Here is a 14,586-nt window from a genome sequence, read left to right on the forward strand (position 1 = left end):
GATTTTAGACAAGATGTTAGCGAGTGACCAGAACAAAAGAACGCATAAATAAGCACAAGATGCTAGCGAGTGACCAGAACAAAAGAACGCATAAAATAAGCACAAGATGCTAGCGAGTGACCAGAACAAAAGAACGCATATATAAGCACAAGATGCTAGCCAGTGATCAGAACAAAAGTACCCATATGCCAATAAACTGGATCGCTGGTAATTTCACGGATTCAGTTCCACCACGTCTAAACCAAAGGAGTGACGACTAACATTCCGGATGACACATACAGAAGGGCTTAAGGACCACTGACAGCCCGACCTTGGAGCTCTTCTCCAAAGCCTTAGTGTCGACCTCAGTGGTGAGGGTGAAGAATGACTTGGGCCTCCACTCATGCTGGATGAGAGCGCTGGCTGTTGCTGTTGCTGTTGTAGCGCGCCTTCACAGTGGTGCTGGGGTCCAGGGCATGCTGCGTGCCCAAAGTGACAGTGTTCTGTTTGCTTGAGAAGCTGTGGGTCACCTCTGCTCCAACAGCTGTGTTCTTCTCCACATTCACCAAGTGGTAGTAGGATGCAGTGCGGCTGTCACCTTTGTTGTTCCTGAAGAAGTGTTATTAAAAACATGAAATGAAATCGATATACCAATCACTATTGAAACAATGCCCTTGACAATTCAAATTAAATTTTCCCATGCAAGTCCCATAGATGCAAAATTGGACTGGCTAGTAGAAACCACTTACAAGGTCACAGCAGCAATGAGATCAGCATTGGTGAAACTCAAACCAGCATTGTACTTGTTGAAATCCCCAGTAGCAGTATCATATGCAACATCAGCACCAACAGCAATAGCTTTGTTGCAAACCACACCAGAAAGGTTAACCAAAGGTTTTGTGTTCAAGCCAAAACTGGCGTTGATACCAGCATAATCATGCAAGTACTGGACTTCAGCCTGCAACCACAAGATAGATAATCAAGAGTCAATGAAATAGATGAGATTTAACCAATATGGAAAAGATTTAGAAGCATACCTTTCCAGCTGTTTGGTTTGGGAAAGGAATGGTCACTATCTTTTTCAAGCCTGGTACACCAAATTCTTCTACTGTGACTGTAGTTAAGAGCTGAAGATAACAAACAGAAATCAATCATACGCATAAAGTAATTGGTTCAGTTTCAGATACTCAACTGGAACCATAACATAATAAGGCTTGCATAAGTCAACAAATTTGGAAGAAACTTACCAGAGAGTCTGAAGTTGCTTTCACATCCACTGTGACATTCTTCTGCTTCAGCTTGGCCTGGACCTCACTGAAGATAGCCTCATTTTTCTTAGTGCTCGCAGCTGTTATTGCCTACAGACAGAAATTCCAGAAAGGTAAGGTGTATGATCAGATTTGTATCATTAGTGGAAACTTGAGATCTACACAGTACAAGCACAACCACAGAAGTTGAAGAGTTTATAGTGTTTGATGACAAGACAAATGGTCTGGTCAACAAAGAACATAATAAAGGTAACAAAAAGTCTCATAGCAATTCGGGCATGTCAACACAATGGCATGCTAAGATTATATGAATATTATATATTTATTTCATTATATGAACAACAGTTGCAGACTTGCAGTCACACTTACATTATATGAACACAATAGTCAGAGTCACACTTACAGTCCATAAATATGAACACTTTGGAACTGTGATTGAACAATAGTTCCAACCGAAAAGTAAACCTATTGCAAAGAAAACTTAGAGGAACTACAGATGGCAACATCAGCATACAAATACGCTCAAGCGGTCAAGCCTACAAGAGTAATTCCCAGTATATTTCCAACAGTAGTAGTTACCACTAACAGTAAAGGAAGAATAAGTAAACAAACTGTAACTGCATATCCATTTCAAAGCTGCAATTAACACTCGAATCCTCATGAAGACTCTAACCCAAATATGAATTTATTACATAGCACACAGGTTAACCTGCAGCAAGTACAGATGACAACATCAAATCAGTAGATATAGCTATATAGGTCAACAGCCTCAATTGGTTTGTAAAACAACTAAGTACTAAAGCATGACACAAAAAAAGTTCAAGGATAGCACACTACTTAACTAAACTTATTCCAATAGGACTAGCTAGCCAATCATCTACTTGACGGTGCCTCCATCACATCAATCCTCTTAACATCACCCAACACAAAGCCTTCAAATACATGCAAAAATAAGCTAAAATCTATTACCATTCACCAGCTAATCAGAGATAATTCTGAATCATTCAAACCAACAAAAAACTAATTATCCACAAATTCTAGCATACTCATGGTTACGAATCTTCTTCGACTTGCAATGATTCCGAACCAGACCAAAACCCCTCCAATGTGCAAACCCTAGCACGCTAATCACCCTACAGTGCAATGCCGGGAATACAGACACCCCCAATCTGGACGTACGGATAAGCAAAACCACACAGCATCCCACACCTAAAATAAAAGCTCAAAACGGTAGAAACAAAAACCACACTAGCAATCGTAGCATGCAAAAAAAATCGCGCAAAAAACCGCTAAGGGCGCGAGGAAACCAGAGATACTCACGGCTCCACTCGAGGTGTAGGTGGTCAGGGTAAACTTCTGGTCCGTATGGAAGTCCTTGTTCAGGAGATCTGCGAACCCAGCAAACAACAACATCAGCGAACCAGCAGTAACCCCCTCACAAAGCGCAAACCAAGTTCCAACCATCCCCTGCAAAACCCCAGGCATCCCCAAAAAGGAAAACCGACAAAAAAAAAAGAGGGAAACAAGAGCTGGTCCTAACCTTCTTGCCGATGTCGGAGTAGAGGCCGGGACCCATGGCGACAGGGAGGAGGGGTTCGGCCCGAGGACCAGACGGTTGCGGCGGAGGAGCGGAGAGGAGCCCGGCGAAATGCTGTGGTGGGGTTGGCCTGTGGGGGTTGGGGGGGGGGGGGGGGGGGGGGGGGGGTTGGGAGGGGGCTATTCCCTACGGGCCATTATAAATTTTTCCGATTCCTTCTGGGCCACTCGAAAAATTGGCGCTCCCACACAATCACTAAGGATCTCCAAACTTTTCAAACTTTCCATCACATCAAAATCATATCGAAATATTAAATATAGCAAATGACACATGCATGAAACACTAATATATGAGTAAATAAAATAACTTAGTGCACAGTTTGAATGTACGTTGCGAGATGAATCTTTTGAGCCTAATTAGTTCATTGTAGAACAATATTTATCACATACAAATAAAAAATACTACAGTGCTTTTCAGCTTCACTTTTCGCAAACTTTTTGCATCTAAACACAGCCTAATCAAATTTGCTCTGGACTCATGTGCCACTACCGTCCAATTCCGTCACATTTGCCGTCTGTCAGACTAGTTGTGAAGCATCAGACAAGGATGAACAGCTTGTTCGGCTGGCAGATAAATAGTACAAGGCTGGCATATTACGGCTTATTTCCTCTCATAAAATACTATTTATTCTACCAGCCGAACAGGCCCGAAGTTCCCGTTTTACCCTCGTCCCCTTGACCCGAGCTTGACCTGGCCGGGGGCGCCCTCGAGGACGCGGCGGAGCTCGCCGGACTCGTGCAGGCGGCGGACGCACTCCCTCCGCCAATTCCAAATCGCCTCCATCCCCGCCTTTCTCACCCTCTGCGCTACGCCCCAAGCCTCTCCCCGACGCCGGCCATGGCCTACAGGGCCGGGGATTGAAGATCCCCAACCCGCCCTTTGCCGCCGCGCGCCCGGAGCTCTGGTCGCACGCCGACACCCTTCCTCCGGCCTTTTCCCACCCCAAGCAACCCCAAGAATCGGCTTCTTGGTCAGCCCTCGACCTCCCCGGCCCCTTTCCCCGCTCTCCCATGCGTCGCCGGCGCCAAAACATGGCTGTGCCGCCGCCGATCCGCCTGCTTCCCGCCGCCGCACGCTGCGGGCCGTGCCCGTGCGGCCCCGGGCCGCGTCTCTGCGCGCGTCGGTACCACCCGGCCGCGCTGGTGCTCACCCCGCCCCTCAGCGCCGCCGCCTGGCCCTGCGCTGGCCGGAATGGCCATGCCGCCGCCGTCGCGCTGCCTGCATCGCTCCGCCCCGCTCGCCGCTCCGGCCGCGTGCTGCTCCGCCCCGCTCGCCGTCCTCTCGCGCGAGCCACAGGCCGCCCGCCTGCACGCCGCCGACCTCGCCCCTGGGCCGCCGCCGGCCGTGGCCCCGAGCTCGCCACGGGCCATGGCGTGGCCTGGGCAGGCCAGGCCGCCCCTCCCAGCTGAGCGAGCGATAGTGGAGCAGGGGCACCGAGAGGAGGGAGAGCGGGGTGGGGTCGAGGTCGGGGCGGGGCGTCGGCGCGCGTGAGGGCGGAGGCGAGGGGAACAGGCGGAGCGAGCGAGGGAGAGAGATGGAAGACGGCTGACGCGCGGGGTCCACATGTAAGAGGGGGCAAAAGGGACATTTTAAGCCACCGTTAGCTGCCGTTCCACCCAGAAGTAATGGTCGTGGCACATGAGTCCAGAGCAAATTTGCTTAGTGGTTGTGTGGGAGCGCCAATTTTTTTAGTGGCACAGAGGGAATTGAGAAAATTTATAATAGCCCGTAGAGAATAGCCCTCTTGGGGAAGGGGAGGGAGGAGGAAGAGGCATCTCTAATTATAAAGGCGGGGAAGGGGGCCTCGCTGGATGGCGCCGGTTGCGAGATGGACGGTGTCGATCTCCCCTCGCCGGGTGTTGTCTTTTTCTTGAAGAGAAAGAAGGGGCCCTGGAGGCGCGCTGTTCGTGCTTTCTTGGAGGAAGGGTTGAGGACGGCAGGCCCGGCCATGGACTTCGCGTTGATCCATATCTTGGTTTCTTTTTTGAAAAAAAATCTTGCCTTTTTTTCTTGAATAATTTGGAAATTGCTCTTTTTTCATGTATGATTATTATTATTTTTTTCTGACCACGCTGACTGCACGGGTTTGAAAAGATCCTTGTCCTTGTCTCCTTTTTCTTAAGGGAAAAAAAACTAAGCTGCGAATTATAGCAGAATTTAAAAAAAACAAGAGATGGAGCCCGAGTTCAAGGCCGGTAGATGGAGTACCCAACCAAATCCAACTGTATTACACACCTGTTACTGTTAGGCTGCACGTCATGATTTCCACATATATACCGACAACAAAATCAATACATATGGAGTGTAAATTAGAATGTCAGCTAAAAGATGGGTAAAATCTTTGGTATATACTAAGGTTTTCTATGAAGATAGAAATGTGTGTGGGGGGATGGACTACTTTGAACATATGCATGTAGTATTAAATATAGTTAAAAAATAAAACTAATTGCACAGTTTGAATGTACACGACGAGACGATTTTTTTGAGTCTAATTAGTGCATAATTAGCCATAAGTGCTACAGTAACCCCACATGTGCTAATGATGCGGTCAAAGGCCTCAAAAGATTCGTCTCACGGTTTCCAGGTGAGTTCTGAAATTATTTTTTTAATTAGTGTCCCAAAAACCCTCCCGACATCTGGTCTAACAGCCGATTTGACATCCAAAAATTTTCATTTTAAGAACTAAACAGCCCCAATGGAAGTCTGCACATACATTGAACCTGGACAACTTGGGCCTTGAAACATCGTGGGCCAAGATGTGCGCATTCTACAAACCTGAAAAATTCAAGTCTTTCTTTCAAGTTTGCCCAGATAACGGCAAATTCGTTCCTTGCCGAGGCCTAAGTGCAGTAATGCTTCAGCTCTGAACAATTTGCCGTTCAGAGTACAAAATCCAGGTAACATGAACACGGAGAACACACGCTGGGCTTCATGCACCTGACCCTCATTCCTCCTGGTCAGTGGCTACTTGACAATCATGCCCAGCTGAACCAGATCTCTGCTCTCCGGCCGTTCCTCACATTATCAGCCGGCCTGCAAGATGTTCGGCAGAATGCTGCACAAGATTTTGGTGCAAAGATTCAGGCAGAAGTGGTTTAAAGATCAGGCGCACCATGCTCTCGACAGGATGCTTGTGAGGAAAAAGGTAGGACAGGTACAATTTTCTGCGTGTCTCTTTTCTTTTTGCATTTAGTACTGGCCAAAGAATTGAAAAATACTCTGCATGAGATACGAACTGGTTATCATTAGCTTGGGTTATCATTATCCAAGCGTGCAGATGTTTACAGCCTTGGCAAACCTATATCATAAGCACAAGCTAATTTGTCCTCCACATTGCAATTTTTACTACTGTTTCGCAAAATGAATAGCTTCGAATCTATTTTTTTTTTGTAAATAGGGGATGGTTAGAGTCTGGGATGGTCGATGACGAAGTAGTAACCCAGGGCCACAGGAACCGCAACCATCATGCCGACAATTATTCTGCGAGATGAGAGAGATCTCAGTGAGTTCTCTTACCACACATATTCTTCTTATTAACTCTGCCTAGGATTAAGATGTACTCACGCAGTGCTCAGAATATCAGCGTGCACGTTATACTCCTTCGCAAACACAAATGGCACTATTCCTTGAGGTAGAGCTGCCTGTGCAGAACTTGAGAGCTGAAGCATCACGTTGTCGTTGAAGTCCACACGGTTGTGTTAGAATGGACGATATAAATGAAAGGACTAGAATCTACCTGTATGATAGCCACCTTCAGCAGAGTCCCATGCATTCCTATTGCATAGGAAGAGATCACCATCAGGGCTGGTCCTAGGAAGAATCTGATGCCTAGCGATAGTAGCATCTTTTTGGTTCCACAGGCTATCATTTTAGTTTGTAGGGCGGTGAAAAGGCCTGCAATAGAATTAGTCAGAAGCATAGTTACATACATTTATCGTAAATTTGTTTATATATATACTTCTTGTAGTTTGCTGTTATAATGCACACCTAGACTGAACATTGCCATCCCTAGCCCTCCATCTGAAAGTATTCTTATGGAATTGCTGACAATCAATGGCAATTGTATTCTCCATCTGCAGATTATGGTATTCAGTAGCACGAGATGACTTTATGGCTTCGAAATTAAGTGTAAACTCAGTTCATAAACTCAGTGTTCGTACCTGAAGCTGATCAGTGCCCAGATTAGACCTATTAGGCTTGCATACATATTTGGATTTATCACTAGCTTCCTACCGACCACCAACAAAAAGCAAAAGGCACTATAACATCTTGCTGATACTCCTTTTGCTTGGCCCTCTTCATGCCTTTCCTGCATAGGTGCTGGAGTACCTGATCCTGCTTCATCTTTGAAACATGACATGAGATAAGAACTGTTCAACTAATTATGTCATTAACTTAAAACCTCAGAAGATAAGTTGAAGTTACTTGCTTTAGAGTGCACACGAAAAAGTTCAATATATACATTTGACATGGGATAATTAAGAAAACTCTGCATATTGTTTCAGACATACACTACTGCATAACAGATAAACAAGTCTCAAGTATACTGTTCTAATAAATCTCGGAATAAATGATATTTTCATGATCAATTTTATGACTTGTATTGCTTCACAATGCCCCTTCTCTATCTGAATATGTTTTGAGAGAGTTTTTTCAATCTGACATGTACATTTTATAACAGGGCCCTAAAAATTAATTACAACGTTATGAATTGTTCTACAAAGGATAGCTTCTGATTGCAGCTATGCGCCCATCCTGTCTGTTTTCTTTAAACTTCTTCGACACAATCAAATAGGTAGCCCCTCCCGCCTGTTCTCATTTCAGTAAATAATAATTAATAAAGTAAATGAATGACTGCTCCATGTGTTTTTGACGATCGTGGTCTGAACATAAAAACAGAACTTGTGCAACTAGAATAGTATTTCACATTACAAATGAACATGTATTTCTATATGAGACAGACATTGCCATATTACTAGCTACGTGCTCTTTGCTTACGGTATAATTTAATATTTGGGTGAACACAATCGCCTGACAGAACATCCATATATTGGATCGTGTGATCATCTTAGCATGGTTAGTTTCATTCAGTTGTGCTTATCGTTTGGTTGGCTAAGTGTTTCATTTATTACAAATAGTAATATCTATATCTCACAGAAGGAACAAGATAAGTAATGAGATCTATATTATCTTCAGAGCAATGTTGAGTAGAACCTGTTTAATTTTGCACAATATGGATATTAACACAAAAGAATGGAATAACTGTAGAGATACGGGAGGGGGGACATTGCCCAACTTGAACAAAAATACAAATAATTTATGTAATTCAAGCAGTAGAGCAGAAACAAATGCAAATATCAATCTTCAAGAATGCAGTGGGGATGTTCTTACTTGCAGTTTCTGATGATGTTGTGGTATCCATTCCTCTAGCAGCCCGAAACTCAAACAGAAACAACAGAAGTGTGTACCAAATTAGGCTCTGTAAGGCAACTATCTGACTTAGGAGTTTCACAGCTTCATCGCCATACATTCCTTTCAGCAATGGGATACCAACAATCAAGGTATTGGGCAGTGTTGATAAAGAAAAACCTGTAATCAGCCAATCAAACTTCTCCACACAACATGTTTTAGAGATAACTGCAAACCCCAGCAAGGAGATCGATTTCTGTAGGATGTCTGAGAATATGAGCTTTAGGTTCATGTCATAAGGATTGTTTGTAGAGAGGATCTGGAAAGAGAGCAAAGGAATGGAGAACTTCGCCACAAACTTGTTGATCCCAGAGCATTGCTCTGGGGTGAACAGCTTCCACCATTGTATGGATAAGTAGGCCACTATCATAGCTACATACAAGGGCACTGTTTCTTCAAGAACATGGTAGATGGTTGGCCAGGAGATCATAACGGAGGGACCTGAAGAACAGTCCAAATGTCATGCCCAATCTGGGTCTGTAAGGGTTTCAAGAGCACTGTAGCTGTCTTATATAGACATAGACAGAAGCCTGGTATTGTGCATACTTTTCCATGCATGTTTTAACTTTAGCAGAGCCTTTGAAATTGTCCAAATTGCCCATGCTGGTTTAAAGCCAGTCGCATTCCCATTCTTATTACATGGTCTACACATTTGAACGTCCAAGTGTGCAGTAATAACTTTTATGAACTGAAATGTGCGCAGGACTTTCCGATTGAGTGAAGAATGGCAACGAATTGATCATATTCATGTGGAAATATAATAAAAGTAAAATGATTACTTGGACCTAATATCTTTCGGCACCTTGATTCATCTTTATTCAACCTGATAAAGTCCCTTATTGTTTTGTTTATATGCTGAACTATAATAATCTTGAAAGTGCAATCCAGAATATTTGGTAATTATATGACCTTTTGATATCTTGCCTTTATCTTGTTGACTGAATGAACCTCGACATATGGTCATGTTAACGACTCAAAGAAGAATCGGACATATAGTCTCATGAACTTTTAGTCTTTCTAGTGATCTTGAGCCATATCTGTAGAAAAAGGACCTCTCTGTTCTGTTGTTTTTTTCTGGGCAAAGAGACTGTTTATGTGACTTTTTTTCATAACATTATCTCTGTGACTGTTGATGGGCTGTGTTTCTCTTGTACAGCCATTTGTTCTACCCGTGTCATCTTGTTGGTTTGAGACATTTGGCAGCATGCTAAGCAGTAAAATGACCAAGGCATGTGGCCCAACAGTTCAAAGCAGAATAGCATTTCTTTCCTCTCCTTTGGTTCATGGTCAGAGGAATTAGACTTTGGAAAAAGAAATTGGGAGACAACTCCAGCAAATGATACAGAAGCTTTGGCATAGCTTGTCGGGCTGGTAGTTCGCTGTTCTTCAGCGATAAATTCTTGTAGCAGCATGGTGGTCCACACTGATTTGAATTTATGTTTTTACACACGATGATATTCTAGTTATCTATTTCTTCCTTTCCAGACTGTATGATTTGCGCTGTTTACACCCAGTGACAGGCGGCAATCTTCCTGCTAGTGATTATATAAGAAAATTTGCGTGAACCCATTTCATCTGTCTCTGTCTCGATAGTATACAGTACACTACCCCAATACATGATCCGTATGTGTTTTTTGTCCTTTCAGGCTCGACGTCATTTTTTCCAGGAAAAAAGAAAATTCGCTCCAGCTTCCAGCAACGCGCCACCATTCCTGCGAAGCCAATAACCCGAACGCAAGAATAAAGAAGTTAATTGCGGAGGAAGCAACGGAGAGATCGGTTGGTACATGTACAGTGGCATCGGATTTGTCTTGCTTCACCATTTCTGGGAAAAAGGCTGGAATGAGTGCGCCGGTGAAACTCGCTTTGAGGCCATGGCATTTTTGCCTTGAATAGCAGCAGCGCTGTTTCTGTGCATCTCCTCCTTTGCCAAAGCCCTCCCGTTTACTGCCCTCTCTTTACGCTCTCTTCACCAGGTGGTTCTCTGTCAAAGAAGCTGCTGGTGGTGGTGGTTGGCAACCCATGCAAGAATGCAGGCGCCAATCTTGTGGATTGATCATGATCTTGCAGAGTGCCCCTAGGCTGTGCTCTTTTATCTTTACCACAGCTCATGTTGTCTTGTTTGGTATTTGCATGGATCAAACTCAAGTCTTCACCAAATGCTTGTAAACGAAGACGACGTAGATTTGTGCAGTGTTTCATCAATTAAAAACATTCAGAAAGATTAATAAACAGCACTTTTATATAATGCAATTTGGCCTGTGAATTTCTTCTGCTGTTTAGCATGAGATCCTGGCGTGTTTACTGTACTTTTGTGTATGATGCTGTTTAGTTTGGAGATGCAGTTCAAGTGGGCTAACCAGACAGGAAAACAACTTTGTCGGGCTCATGTCAGTGGTGCTTCTGTCCTGGAGATGTGGTTGGCAGCCCTTGCAAGTTTGCAGTTAGCCAGTCACCCATCCTGATTTTGATCTTGCAGGGTGACAGGGATTCAGAGAGCATCTGCTTTGGCATCACACACACCTCTCGCTCTTCCTTTGCTCTTCTGTCAACTTCCTTCTTTTCTCCCCCCTGAAACCTCGATGCATGTTTTACTTTGTTTAATAACCACAACTCCGTGAAATTGGGTGTCACGTTCAAAATCATGCCACTCAATGGCATGGATTTCAACATGAAATCCAACTTCAAGAAATTGTAGTGGCATGGATCAAAATGACCCATAATAGGGAAAATTCGATTCGTGCCACCACAACTCCGTGAAATTGGGTGTCACGTTCAAAATCATGCCACTCAATGGCATGGATTTCAACATGAAATCCAACTTCAAAAAATTGTAGTGGCATGGATCAAAATGACCCTTAATAATAAGGGGGGGGCACAATCTACAGCCGAGGCTAAAGCTTGCCGCAATTGGCAATGTGAAAATGGACAGTCTAGGCCCCCCGGAGCCTTGTCCGGTAATGCACCGGATTTCACTGTTCTTCCAGCAGTGAAGCACAGGAACAGTCACGCGCCTGACCTGACTAGCCCGCATCATGTCATGTGCGACTGCGACGTCTCTGGCACAGTGAAAATCGTCGTAGCAGTAGCACCATGCCATGCTCTCCTGTTGATGAACGTAACCTGCAAGTCTCTGCGTCGGACGCAGGTTCCCGGCCCCAAATCACGCGGCTTACGACAGCGACACGGTTGGCGACAGTTAGCACCGTCCAGCTCGAGATCCACAGCGCCCATCCAAGCTGGAGTCGTGCGGAGATGGAGCGAGAAGTGAAGCTCGGCGCACACAGGAGGACAATCAGACAGCGAGGCCGGCCGACCTCTGTGCCGCCCGCCGCGCACCAGACACTCCCACAGGCCGCCACTGCGGATGCGCACCTGGCTTGCCGGAGCTCGCCGGCAAACTGGGTCCGGAGCACGAGGAGATCCCGGTGGCGAACGTGCCTGATCGTCACCACGAGCTCGCCATGATCGCCAGGGGGCATGGGCCCGAATCGCGAGAGAGAGCTCAGCACGGCGGCCCATTCCCGTGATCCCGTCCCGTCGGGCCCAACCCTCCAAGATACGAGCGCCGGACACCGAGACAGCGGCACGAGCCGCCCAAACAAACTGTTCCACCCGATGCCGCCGCTGCTCCGCGACCCGGCCACGGTGCTCCCGTCCCTCGCCGCGGCGCCCCACCCCCACCCCCACCTCCTCCGCGCGCTCCACGCGCACCTCCTCGTCTCGGCCCGCCTCGCCTCCCTGTCCCACCTCGCCGCCTTCGCCGCCGCGCTCGCCTCCTCCGGCCACCTCGCGTACGCGCGCCTCGTCCTCCCGCGGCGCCCCGCCACGCTGCTCGCGCACAACGCCCTCCTCCGCGCGCTCGCCCGCGGGGCGCGCCCGGGCCTCGCCTTCGCCGCCTTCCGCGACCTCCCGCTCCCGCCCGACCACTACTCCCTCAGCTTCCTCGTCCGCGCCGCCACAGCCCTGGCGGCCGCGGCCGCGGCGGAAAGGCCCGTGCCGGGCCAGGTGAACGCGAGGCTGCTCGCGGTGTCCTCGCACGGCGCCGCGGTGCGCCGGGGCCACGCGGCGGATCCGCACGTACAGAGCGGGGTCGTTTCCATGTACGCCGCGCTCGGGGACGTCGCCGACGCGCGGGCCGCGTTCGCGGAGATCGCGTGCCCGGACCTGGTGTGCGTCACGGCGATGGTGGGGGCGCTCGCCGCAGGCGGCGACGTGGACGCCGCACGGGATCTGTTCGACGGAATGCCGCTGCGGGATCACGTCGCGTGGAACGCCATGGTCGCGGGGTACGTGCACGTGGGCAAGTCGAGGGAGGCACTGACGCTGTTCGACGAAATGCAGAGAGCTGGTGCCGCCGTCGGTGAAGCGACGCTGGTCTCAGTGCTCACCGCATGCGCGCAAATTGGTGCGCTGAACCGTGGCAACTGGGTGCACTGGTATATGCGCAGCCGCAGGATGCGGATGTCAGTCACGCTTGGCACTGCCTTGGTGGATATGTATTCCAAGTGCGGAGCAGTGGTGACGGCCATGGAGGTTTTTGAGGGCATGGGCGAAAGGAATGTGTACACTTGGACAAGTGCAGTCAGTGGTCTTGCAATGAATGGCATGGGGCTGGAGTGTCTTGAGCTGTTCAAGCGCATGGAGAGTGCAGGGATCCAGCCTAACGGTGTCACCTTCGTTGCAGTGCTTCGTGGATGCTCCATGGCTGGGTTGGTAGACGAGGGGCAAGCATGCTTTGACTCCATGAAGGACAAGCACGGAGTTGATCCTTGGCTTGAACACTACGGCTGCATGGTTGATCTCTATGGTCGAGCCGGGCGACTAGATGACGCCATCAATTTCATCAATGACATGCCTGTGGAGCCGCACGAAGGTGTTTGGGGAGCACTGCTCAATGCTTCTCGGATTCACAATAACGTTGAGCTGGGCAAACATGCATTGGACAAGCTCTTGGCAATCGAGTCCCAAAATGATGCGGCTCATGTCCTGCTGTCTAACATCTATGCGGAGTCACAGAACTGGAAGGGCGTTAGCAAGGTTCGGGGAGTTATGAAGGCCAAGGGAGTGAAGAAGGTGCCTGGGTGGAGTGCCATCGAGGTTGGTGGGAAGATACACGAGTTCTTTGTTGGAGGTAGGTCACACCCAAGGCACAAGGAGATCGAGTTGATGCTTGCAGAGATGGGTCGGAGGCTGAGACTGCAAGGGTATGCCGCCAACACCAAAGAGGTACTGTTTGATATTGAGGAAGAGGAGAAAGAGGGCGCCATCTCCTTGCATAGTGAGAAGCTGGCACTTGCCTTTGGGCTGATCGCGTTGCCAGAAAGCGAGGAAATTAGGATTGTGAAGAACTTGAGAGTATGCAAGGACTGCCATGATTATACCAAATTGATATCTAAGGTCTTCAACAGAGAGATTATCATGAGAGACAGGAATCGGTTTCACCATTTCAAGGATGGAACGTGCTCCTGTAAGGACTACTGGTGAATTTTGAAGTGTCTTCATTTCAATTTTGACGACCCATTCAGATTTATTGGTAACAAAATTAATGCTTTAGAACCCTGAAACACATATCTAACTTAACAGGTGCATCTGATTAAGTAGAACATGATATTCAGCTTGCAAGTCTGTAAGAACAGTAGGATGTCATGTATGCACCCGAGTGTATCACCACATGATCGAATAAAAACTTTTAGCAGGCATTTTGATCAGCTGCAAAAACATAAAACACACAGAATTTCCAGGGCAGACTTAAAAGAATTAACCAGGATAATCACATGCAAGGAACACGGACAGAAATACAGATTTGGTCTTGTTCGTATTCACGCAGACTAATGAGTTAGAAGAGGGGAATCCAACATTGCCTAGATACCATAAACAAGGTAGAATCAACAGCTCTTTTAGTTTAATTATTTCTCCAAGAACATTTTTAAACGAAGGAGGACTAGAAACTGATTCTCAAACATAACTGGACAAATTTCACAGATGGAATTATAACATTTTGATGACGATTTGGAAATAGCAAACACCCTGCATAGAAAATGTTAGTTCAGAGATGGACTTGATTTCGATTCCAACTACAAAGTTGTGAGGCCATTTTTCAGGGGCTGCAGCGCATGACATAGCATGCTTATATCCAAATACAAAAAAATCTATAATTTTGTAATCGGAAAGTCCATGAAGGCAGGAACTCGAACTGATCCTGACGAATTTGAATCCTAATCAACTGAAACCCAAATCCTGAAACTCTGGTAGGAATATGATGTATATCAA

General features: G+C 46.9%; 2 protein-coding genes, 1 long non-coding RNA gene and 1 pseudogene across 5 annotated transcripts; 2 read left to right on the forward strand and 2 right to left on the reverse strand.

The window, feature by feature from the left end:
* Positions 1 to 117: 117 nt before the first annotated feature.
* LOC120710162 lies at positions 118 to 3,627 on the reverse strand (annotated as a pseudogene).
* Positions 3,628 to 5,850: 2,223 nt separating this feature from the next.
* LOC120707839 lies at positions 5,851 to 10,552 on the forward strand. Of its 2 annotated transcripts, none has more exons than XR_005689111.1 (4): positions 5,851 to 5,989; positions 6,242 to 6,346; positions 7,526 to 7,639; positions 9,960 to 10,552. It is a non-coding gene; the product is annotated as an uncharacterized LOC120707839 (long non-coding RNA). The 2 variants fall into 2 exon arrangements; XR_005689113.1 differs by having other exon boundaries at positions 5,860 to 5,998.
* On the reverse strand, positions 5,984 to 8,965 carry LOC120707835 (probable auxin efflux carrier component 8). Of its 2 annotated transcripts, none has more exons than XM_039992865.1 (6): positions 8,236 to 8,965; positions 7,005 to 7,179; positions 6,832 to 6,917; positions 6,581 to 6,738; positions 6,409 to 6,485; positions 5,984 to 6,324 (listed from the first exon to the last, which is right to left on the reverse strand). In XM_039992865.1, exons 1-6 carry the CDS (start codon positions 8,741 to 8,743, stop codon positions 6,249 to 6,251), a joined length of 1,080 nt encoding a protein of 359 aa, XP_039848799.1. In that variant the 5' UTR covers positions 8,744 to 8,965; the 3' UTR covers positions 5,984 to 6,248. The 2 variants fall into 2 exon arrangements, with proteins under 2 accessions (XP_039848799.1, XP_039848798.1); XM_039992864.1 differs by having other exon boundaries at positions 7,005 to 7,188.
* A 1,371-nt stretch (positions 10,553 to 11,923) lies between the features above and the next one.
* On the forward strand, positions 11,924 to 13,919 carry LOC120707829 (putative pentatricopeptide repeat-containing protein At5g40405). Its single transcript, XM_039992854.1, has one exon. The coding sequence runs from the start codon at positions 11,932 to 11,934 to the stop codon at positions 13,798 to 13,800; it is 1,869 nt and encodes a 622-aa protein (XP_039848788.1). The 5' UTR covers positions 11,924 to 11,931; the 3' UTR covers positions 13,801 to 13,919.
* Positions 13,920 to 14,586: the final 667 nt, after the last annotated feature.

The sequence above is a fragment of the Panicum virgatum genome, chromosome 5K (genome assembly GCF_016808335.1).
Source record: "Panicum virgatum strain AP13 chromosome 5K, P.virgatum_v5, whole genome shotgun sequence".
Taxonomy (NCBI): domain Eukaryota; kingdom Viridiplantae; phylum Streptophyta; class Magnoliopsida; order Poales; family Poaceae; genus Panicum; species Panicum virgatum.

Excerpts from the sequence above, each read along its gene's own strand:
- LOC120707835 (XM_039992864.1), bottom strand. The coding sequence starts at position 8,743 with ATGATCTCCTGGCCAACCATCTACCATGTTCTTGAAGAAACAGTGCCC. Across the intron at positions 7,189-8,235 it reads AACATCATCAGAAACTGCAA|ATGAAGCAGGATCAGGTACT; the intron begins GTAAGAACATCC and ends CATGTTTCAAAG. Across the intron at positions 6,486-6,580 it reads TGAAGGTGGCTATCATACAG|GCAGCTCTACCTCAAGGAAT; the intron begins GTAGATTCTAGT and ends AGTTCTGCACAG.
- LOC120707829 (XM_039992854.1), top strand. The coding sequence starts at position 11,932 with ATGCCGCCGCTGCTCCGCGACCCGGCCACGGTGCTCCCGTCCCTCGCC.